The sequence below is a fragment of the Haliotis rubra genome, unplaced genomic scaffold, assembly GCF_003918875.1.
Source record: "Haliotis rubra isolate DU_JTF1 unplaced genomic scaffold, ASM391887v1 Scf271, whole genome shotgun sequence".
NCBI classification, from domain to species: domain Eukaryota; kingdom Metazoa; phylum Mollusca; class Gastropoda; order Lepetellida; family Haliotidae; genus Haliotis; species Haliotis rubra.
This window is the reverse complement of record NW_025766792.1, coordinates 783,925-794,480: the sequence shown is the minus strand read 5'-3', so window position 1 is coordinate 794,480 and position 10,556 is coordinate 783,925. Positions and strand designations below refer to the sequence as shown.

The 10,556-nt window shown below is 42.2% G+C and overlaps 1 protein-coding gene across 1 annotated transcript in view; it reads right to left on the bottom strand.

Moving 5' to 3' along the window:
* Positions 1 to 4,927: 4,927 nt before the first annotated feature.
* The window catches only part of LOC124280698 (protein ELYS-like), a 37,227-nt gene continuing 31,598 nt past the window's right edge, over positions 4,928 to 10,556 (bottom strand). Inside the window, exons 39-41 of the mRNA XM_046716685.1 lie at positions 10,293 to 10,376; positions 9,253 to 9,448; positions 4,928 to 7,907 (exon numbers count right to left, since the gene is read on the bottom strand). Coding sequence (XP_046572641.1) covers positions 7,706 to 7,907; positions 9,253 to 9,448; positions 10,293 to 10,376 — 482 coding nt within the window. The 3' untranslated portion in view covers positions 4,928 to 7,705. The remainder of the gene's footprint in view (positions 7,908 to 9,252; positions 9,449 to 10,292; positions 10,377 to 10,556) is intronic.

Genomic DNA, 10,556 nt, shown 5'->3' with positions numbered 1-10,556 from the left:
ATCTTCCGTCAATGACATCCCCGACAAATGCTGAGCTTATCTTCCGCCCATGACATCCCCGACAAATGGTGAGCTTATCTTCCGTCCATGACATCCCCGACAAATGGTGAGCTTATCTTCCGTCCATGACATCCCCGACAAATGGTGAGCTTATCTTCCGTCCATGACATCCCCGACAAAGGTGAGCTTATCTTCCGTCCATGACATCCCCGACAAATGGTGAGCTTATCTTCCGTCCATGACATCCCCGACAAATGGTGAGCTTATCTTCCGTCAATGACATCCCCGACAAAAGGTGAGCTTATCTTCCGTCAATGACATCCCCGACAAATGGTGAGCTTATCTTCCGTCCATGACATCCCCGACAAATGGTGAGCTTATCTTCCGTCCATGACATCCCCGACAAATGGTGAGCTTATCTTCCGTCCATGACATCCCCGACAAATGGTGAGCTTATCTCCGTCCATGACATCCCCGACATATGGTGAGCTTATCTTCCGTCAATGACATCCCCGACAAAAGGTGAGCTTATCTTCCGTCCATGACATCCCCGACAAATGGTGAGCTTATCTTGCGTCCATGACATCCCCGACAGAAGGTGAGCTTATCTTCCGTCCATGACATCCCCGACAAATGGTGAGCTTATCTTCCGTCCATGACATCCCTGACAAATGGTGAGCTTATCTTCCGTCAATGACATCCCCGACAAAAGGTGAGCTTATCTTCCGTCCATGACATCCCCGACAAATGGTGAGCTTATCTTCCGTCAATGACATCCCCGACAAAAGGTGAGCTTATCTTCCGTCCATGACATCCCCGACAAATGGTGAGCTTATCTTCCGTCCATGACATCCCCGACAAAAAGTGAGCTTATCTTCCGTCCATGACATCCCCGACAAATGGTGAGCTTATCTTCCGTCAATGACATCCCCGACAAATGCTGAGCTTATCTTCCGCCCATGACATCCCCGACAAATGGTGAGCTTATCTTCCGTCCATGACATCCCCGACAAATGGTGAGCTTATCTTCCGTCCATGACATCCCCGACAAAAGGTGAGCTTATCTTCCGTCCATGACATCCCCGACAAATGGTGAGCTTATCTTCCGTCAATGACATCCCCGACAAAAGGTGAGCTTATCTTCCGTCCATGACATCCCCGACAAATGGTTAGCTTATCTTCCGTCCATGACATCCCCGACAAAAAGTGAGCTTATCTTCCGTCCATGACATCCCCGACAAACTGTTAGCTTATCTTCCGTCCATGACATCCCCGACAAATGGTGAGCTTATCTTCCGTCCATGACATCCCCGACAAATGCTGAGCTTATCTTCCGTCAATGACATCCCCGACAAATGCTGAGCTTATCTTCCGCCCATGACATCCCCGACAAATGGTGAGCTTATCTTCCGTCCATGACATCCCCGACAAATGCTGAACTTATCTTCCGTCCATGACATCCCCGACAAAAGGTGAGCTTATCTTCCGTCCATGACATCCCCGACAAATGGTGAGCTTATCTTCCGTCCATGACATCCCCGACAAATGGTGAGCTTATCTTCCGTCCATGACATCCCCGACAAGTGTTAGCCTATCTTCCGTCCATGACATCCCCGACAAATGGTGAGCCACGTCCATGTCGTCCCCCGATAAATGTTAATCTTGTCTGCCGTCCATGACATCCCCGACCAATGGTAAGCCACGTCCATGTCGTCCCCCGATAAATGGTTATCTTGTCTGCTGTCCATGACATCCCCGACAAATTGTAATCCTGTCTGCCATCCATGACATCCCCGACAAATGGTAAGCCACGTCCATGTCGTCCCCCGACAAATGGTGAGCTTATCTGCCGTCCATGACATCCCCGACAAATTGTAATCCTGTCTGCCGTCCATATCAAAATTCCAGGTAGCATCTAAATTTCGAGATATATGTAGTTTAATCACATGTTACAATGCATCAATATTACTCGTGTAGAACAGTCGAGAAAGACCGTTTATCGAAGGATTTGTTATTAACGATAGTATTTATACAAAGAATTTTAAGATATCGCGAACTATACTCATGCCAATAATGGTTGTCACCCCCTTCAATTTTTTTAATTGGAGAGGGTGTGGGGTGTGAGGTGTGTGTGGGGTTGGGGTGGGGAGGGGGTGACAACCATTATTGGCACGAGTATATGTTTAATTCATTACATCTATGATTGAGTACTTTAATATGTATTTAGAAGGCATCTTTGCAATCAGACTTTTGGGATTATTTTTTCTGAAGGAAATGGCGAAATATGAACTGATGATGTATCATTTGGTTTATTTTGAAAGTTTTTCTTTACGTGTCATCCCCGTTCGCTGTTTCCATTGCCCTTGTATTAACAACGATGTGTATATTTGTATGTTTGTATATGTCGAATATTGGGGTTTGTCTGTTTTCAAACTTATTCTTATACGGTCGGCGAAAAGTGCAATATATGTATTATATCTATGGTTGTGCTGTGGTGCTTATTTTTATCTGTTGTCTCGAATATATCGATTGTTTGGTATTTATGAAGAAATCCTTCAAGACATATTCAATATCCTTATATTCACATCCCTCCGATTTGTCCAGATCATTGAGCTAACCTTAGTGTTGGTTCTGTCGAAAATCACATAAGTCCACCACCCCGTGTGCATCCCAAGTACTTTTTGTTGTTCAGAGTTACGTCCCTTATTCGCAACAGGATCATGGGATAGAATCCATATTCTTCCCTGATTGAATCTTTGCTGACAACACTGTGCCTATGGTCATAGTTGTCAGCGGAGATGTTGAGGATCTAACACGAGTTTTCATGACCCAATAATCTGACAATCGTGAGGAGCTTATGTTACACCAAGAAGCGTTTAACTGAGTCTGGGCAAGCCAAACCAGTGATTGATGTCATGAGCATTAGCTTGGACCTTGTATCTCAATTTCATGTCCATAAATACCCAGGAACCATTCGCTAAAACTGCTTCGATTTTAATAAAAACCCTCCAAATTCGGCCATCCAATCAAATAACACACGAGGCAGAGAAAATATGTTACGTATGGCACAATAGACTGATATGGTAACGTCACTTCCGGAACGAAGTTGTGATGGCGGATGGGATCCCGAGTATAGACTGGAAATATAATAACCCTAGATAACAGAATGGTGTCCATTAATGCTCCGTGTCATTAGTAAAGCCAGGGTCATATCGTGTGTACGAAAATCAATTTGAATGAAACTTTGGGTTATTGCTTCAATAAATTTGAATCGTCCCTACGAGCACGTTTAGGCCAGTTGAGGTTCAATGTTTGGGATTACACAGCTCTGATCACGGTTTGGTGGCTGGGTCTAAATTGACTTAATATCGTGAAATTTGGGCATGTGTAAAATCAAGATCATTCTGCGATTGTTCTTGTTCAGAAAAGTGTTTGAGCGTTTTTAAACCTGGGAATTCTGGAATCAGGCATGGGTAGTTTGTTCATTCGTAACTACTCGCCTCTTTCCGTGACCTACATGCCGAAATGACACGAGTGGTTACGAATATATTTTGTTCATACTCCGTGGATTGTTTAGTCGGATAGGTGTACGATTGTCAGTCATCATCTGGATATCTGTTCTGTTGATTAGCCAGCGGATTTTCAGTCATGTTATGAAATTATGAAAATGGGTGGCCAGTTGTTTCACTGTTGTTAGGTTATATTGTGTTACAAAGAACACAAAGACCTTATCTCATCCCTCCATTTATTCATGTAGAAAATGAATGCCGGAAAGAATACAGTATGGTTCAAAACTAAACAGCACATTCTCGTTTCGCAGGAAAACGAAATATTACAACACAGTTACATATTTTTGTGATTATTGAAAAATAATGGAATATATTTGGAATTAGCATTATAAAGTTTTTAACCGATTGTACACCATATCGTTTAGGGGGAATTAAAATCGTGTTAAGGCATTCCATAAAAGGTTTAATATCTTAAAATAGTAATTAGTAACCGTATTAAACGAAACGAAATTTAGGGATATTTATCGATTTATTTTGTTATCTTCAAAACATTATTTGACGATAAGAAAGATCACCTCTTCAAATGTCCCGTTATTAAAGTGTCGGTCTTTAAAGCAAGAAACACTATCTCTTCATATCATTATGTTAATATTCATTCGTCTTTCAGTTGCGATTAAGTCAATTATAAATCCTCCTTTTTGACCTCATCCATGACTTGCTAATCGTACCTTTGATTTGTTAGCGGTCTTCAAATCAAACAGCTGTTGCCATGGCGATGTAACTCGGCTGTTTGTGGTGTATCTAAACTGTTTAAACATCAGACAAAGAAATAAAGAAATTTATATTTTGTCACAGTTCAGTTGTTGGTATTCATTCCTTTGAGTAGTGTGTGAAATCAACGATATTCTGAAAGTGGGAGTTACGTTTCCCACTCATTGAGCATCATGCCACAGTGTGGGTGATTAAGTACAGCTTTACGCCGCTTTTAGCAACATCACGGCGGGGGACACCAGAAATGGGCTTCACACATTGCACCCATGTGGAGAATCGAACCCAGGCCATCGGCGTGACGAGCCAACGCTTTAACCCCTAAGTAATCAAGTCGGGACCAGACAATCCAGTGATCAACAGCATAAGCATCGATCTGCGCAATTGGGAACCGATGACATGTGTCAACCATGTCAGCCAGTCTGACCACCCGATCCCGTTAGTCGCCTCTTACGACAAGCATGGGTTACTGAAGGTTCATCCTAACCTTGACCTTCACGGGTGTATTTATGAAGTGAAAATATACTAATCTATTTTATTATTTCCCTGATACATTGTGCAAGAGCTGCCAGAATCTACATCGAAAAAGCCTGCAACTCACTCACTCACTCGCTTCATAAATATATACATGAAGAACATGAAATTCAGCATTTAGGAAAATGTGGCTTTTATTCCATACACATTTGATACATACATCAGAGACAAACACGTTTACAATTTACAAATATCAGCGAGTTACAGCACATGGTCCAGTGAACACTATGTATACAATACATTCTCCACAACGTCACACTACAGAATGTTTTCAAATGTACAGCTCCTGCCATAATACAGGCTTACAGTTTCACATACATCCAACCTCATTGTGACTCACATTAACACATAACATCTTAACTTATACAACTCACACCTTAGTTCTTAGTAAATCAGATAATAAATAAAAACGATTTTATTTCCATTTAACAACCAAACCAATACATTCCAACTTCAGCTACTAGCACCTTAGCCGAAACTTATCTAAATCTCAGAGTCATCATCATTCATTATTTGACCTTCTCAGCATCTATTTAGTTAAAATTATTTCTCGGTATCTTATAAAATGGAGTTTGCAAACCAATAATCTAATCGATACTAAAATACATTCAGATTTTTTAATTTCAAATTACACATCACAACAGAAGGAAATAAATTATTTTTACTAAAACACAAACATATTTCCTGTGTTGTTTTTCAATAATTTGGCAGTAACAATTTTATCTCATAACTTAGAAACCAAAACAATAAGAATGAAAAGAATATTCTACATGACCTTTCTTCTTGCTTAAAATATATATAATAACTGAAGAAATACTTTTTCCTTTCCATACTGAGTGAGTATGGTTTTACGCCGCTTTTAGCAATATTTCAGCAATATCACGGCAGGGTACACCAGAAATCGGCTTCACACATAGACACATGTGGGGATTCCATACTGAGTGAGTGAGTATGGTTTTACGCCGCTTTTAGCAATATTTCAGCAATATCACGGCAGGGTACACCAGAAATGGGCTTCACACATTGTACCCATGTGGGGATTCCATACTGAGTGAGTTCTTAATCTCCATATTTCATAAACTACAAAAATCATTATTTCACAATGCACACTTCAGATTCTGCCAAAAAGCATCCAACCTTTGATGATCAGTCATTCCCTTTACAACGTTCCTTAATACCGTGTCAACAGCTTCAGCCGGAACAGCGCCACGGGTGATGGCTGACGCTGGAACAGCTCCGTGGGTGATGGTGCTGAGAGCCACTGCATCCAATATGGAATCTCAGTTACAGTTCTGTAACCATCAGACGGGTTACATGTGTGCCTAATGAGTTATCACGTACCACCCCCATACCGTAAGGTACCGGGTAGTCTCTTTCTGCAAAACATCTCTTGGCTCTTTCAGATTATATACCAAATGTGGGATTAATTAGGAATTGTGTATGGAATGTAACTGACCTATTTAACCTATTTAATTACAAACATGCTCACATAATAAGCCAGATTTTTTCAGTTGGTTGAAATTTTGAATAACCCTCTGTGTAACCTACCCACCAGGTATATCCCAATACATACCATCCAATCTCTGCAAGCTTCTAAACACAAACACTCTCTCCATTCTGTATCCTCAGTTTTGATGCCCTTGCATGACCCCTCGCTGTGGGATATTCCTGGGCAACATGCCAGTCGAATTTTCTAATCAGCCAATGAGTGTTGATGTTTCAAAAGTCTTGGCACGAGTAACAAAAGAAATGTTAAGCTGTTTGCGTATCTCTTGTGGAAGCCCAACACAAATACGATCTGCGATTTCCAAATTCAAAAAGTTGGTAATATATTGTGCAGAGTAGACACAAAGTGTAACTGACAGAAAAAGCTGACATTTGCTTGGCTCAACAACGAACACAACATGCAACCTTCTAGAGGCATCTTCAGGTCTTCATGCGGAGAATGATCGTATGCAGTAAAACATCTGATTGTGATGATATTTCTCAGTACCATGTGCCGAAGCAGGTCCTTTAACAGCACTCGCTTAATCATCATCCTCATCATCATCATCATCATTACTATCATCATCCTAATGATGTATGTAGAAGACTCCTACCACACAGCGTATTTCTCTAAATGCAAATCTTCAAACAAACATCACTGTACAAAAAGCACTTGTCCATTCACACGGTCTCCCAGTACACAGTCATCAGTCACTTCACCATACTAACTGGCCAAACTTTGGAAGTTGCACATGATTCTATCCCAAGAATTCGCCCACTCTACAAGATGTCTGTCATCTATCTATCCTGTTTTCACCCTGTTAGTTCTTCAGAGAAAGATCAGTTCCTGGTACCAAAACATCACTTAGCACCTGACATGTGATCAGTGAAATAGGGTGTTGCCCGAGGTACACCATCAAAGGACTGATCCGGATATTCTGGGGAAGGGGGCATGTGACATGGATAGGGGGAATTTATAATTTAGCCTTGGCTCTTTTAACAAAAACATCTGGTGACTGTCTCGAACAATGATGAACAATTTGTCCAAAACTTTCCAAAAAGTATCCATCCCCCCACCAGAGTTCAACCACTGAGATTTGAAGCTTGTCAATCAGTCACATGTTATTTATTATCAGGTACATTGTGCCTACTGAATTCACACTTTAGCTTATACAGCAAACTAGAAAACCAGGCCTCTGCCCTGTACCCAGGAGATGCCAATGCTATCATACAAGTCATTAAATCATACAAGCTTGAAACAATACTTTGACGTATCTTGAACTCAAATGACCATAGGCCAAAATGTTTTCTCTTTGACAAATTCTTTAAAAAAGCTGTTGAATCCTCTGTACCGAGTGAATAACACTGATGAGTTAAATTCAAGTCCATATCGGTCACGTTGACAGCACTCAGTATAATCTTGACACCTTCTTCCGTGTTTTACGCTTGAACACTGCAGTCACTTCTGCAGTTGATGTCGACTCCAATGTTGAAGATTCCCTGTCCTGCATTGCTCTCGTCACTCGGCGTCGTGGGGCGGGGCTCACGAAGTTTATCGGGCTGTCGCTGGGCGAACTGTGGGGAGGCTCTACAATCTTCTTCTTCTTGCTTCTGAAATAATATTATATTCTTGTTTTATACTAGATAGCTATTGACCACCTCGGGGGATTTCTGGGTAAGAATCTGCTGCCTCAACCTATGCTTGTTGGTGTGTCATTGTGCCCCATCATTGTTCACAGGATCTATCACTGGATCGTTTGATCCACAGCGGGGACACCGTTCAGTGTGGAGAAAACAACAAACCAAACCTGTCCGCCATATTTGTGTGACACTTCTGGACAACTGCCACAGTGTGGCTGTTTGTACTAGACGGATATGAAGCTGAAGCAGATTCACATATTTAAATGTCATTAAACCTAAACAACAAATATGACGGTAAACATTGAAAATCACACATCAACACTGAAACAGTTTCATAATGACACAGGACAACCCCTTCATGTACATCTTTCAAATGGACATTTCAACAAATGTATTTTTCATTTATTGTGAACATATTTCTGTCTGTTAGTGTCTTTGTGTGTTTTCGTCAGCTTGTAAAGGTCCAGATTAATGCCAGTTTAATAGTCCTTGTCTTCTGAGATACAACGCCACAGTTTGACACAGACACCAACACTAAGACTCTTCCGACCTGGGCCTCCTTTCACGAAGCACTAAGGTGATCGCAAGTCACTAAGGTCCTTAGTGCAATGTTAGGTGAGGTGAAATTGGGTTTAACGTCGTGCTTGAGAATATTTCACTCATATGACAACTTGCATGCGTGTGTATGTGTATGTGCGGCTGCTTGTTCTAGCCCAGACTGAAGCTGGTGTTATAGTGCTAGATCACTGTGATACCATGCCGCAGTGAAGCATGAATACCCCACTCAGACACATTATACTGACTCCGAGCCGACCAGTCCTTGTTGTACCCATTAATGCCGAGCGCCAGACAGGGACCAACAAGTACCATATTTTAACGTCTTTTGTATGATGCGGTCGGGGATCGAACTCGCGACCTTCCGCTCTGCGGGCGGACGCTCTAACCACTACACCAAGGAGGCGGTCTAGTGCAATGTTAAAGAATGAGAGTTAAGGTTCACCTAACTAAAGGTTGCTTCACAAAAGGAGACCCTGGACCTGTTTCAGTCTGTCCTGTACAGCGACCAGCAGGCAGGAAAACAGTACTATTCATAATGTCTTCCTGATGAACCAAATACTGACCAAGCAGCTTTCCATTCTTTGGACAAATACTGTATCCCCACAAGATCAAGGGAAACCATTGAAACCTTCTATAACGTTCCTACTGTCTGGTCGTGATGTGTCATGTGAAGGTCACAATGGGCAGTCCAGGTTCCTGACAGGGTGACCGAGATCCACCAGCAGGGAGTACTTATGAGAAGACTCCGAGTACTTACGTCTCCTTCTTGACTGCTTTCCTAGTCTTTGGTTTCCGTGAAGGTCCTGCTCCGTCGTCTGCCACTGTGGGAGGTGGGAGAAGGGAGGTAACTGGTGTTGGCGGATCCTCCTTGGCGACAGGTGCTGACCTCTTCCTCTGTATTGGCGGGGAGAAGATGAAATTCTTGACGGGTGTTCCTGGTTCTCGGAGTCTCGCTGAAGTAAAACAAACATATTGCGGTAAAGTGGAAATTTTCTATATAAGACAAGAAGTTCAGCTGAGAGGTTTGCACTAAGAGACAAACTGATTGTCTGCAGTTTCTTAGAGTGAGTGAGTGAGTGAGTGAGTGAGTGAGTGAGTGAGTGAGTGAGTGGTGATGAGTGAGTGAGTGAGTAAACAGTATTTAGTGAGTGTACATCAAGTGCAATTCAGTTGATGTTGAGTGAAGATGTGTGGCGATGATGCAAGCCTGTGTTGTCTACTGAGTTGTTTACGATGGTGAATTCTACAAGCATGGGTATGATGACTACAATCCAAGAAACAGAATCAGGGGAACCACTCCAATCAACCATCAAAGGTTCGGGACACAGCCAAGGGACACAACTCTGCATAGAACCAGTGTGCGAAATAGTTTACAAATTTTGCTAGCCAGTCGGGCTAGCTATGACTGAAAGTTACTAGCCCACAAAATAATTCACTAGCCCGAAATTTGAATGTAGAAACTAAGCAAAAGTTAAAATACCATCATTTATCAGGTAATAATCTTGCATGATTTTTAAAGTGTATAATAACTAAACAAGTCGGAGAGAGTGATATATTCAAAAATGACCCCCATGACAATTCACTAGCTAGTCGGGCCCAGTGACTTGGAGATTTACTGGCACGCCTTCTGATTTTTACTAGCCAGTTGCACAGAATACCATCTATCAGTTAGATTCTGCATCACTCCAGACTTTCCACTAAGTCCATCATCTTGCCTGACACCTGACAGTAGCCCCCTCGCAGAGTACACTCTCGTCTAACCACTAAGCAAGACAGGTAAGACAGAACGGTACCCACCCTGTAGTTCTGGCTCCAGAGACATAGGCTCAGAGAACTGGAAGCTGGAAGACGAGGTGTTGGCGGCAGCAGCAGCAGCAGCTTCTGTGGAGGATGGGGGAATGAGTTAGTTAAACATTGATCAGTGCAGCTGCTTATGCTGTTCAAATAAGATGTCATCAACAATTCCACCCATTGACAATATTTATTTAAAGGTACCACGTTCTGCCTGGCACCTCAAGGGCTCATCCTTCAGGGACAGATTTCATCCAGCATTTCTATCTG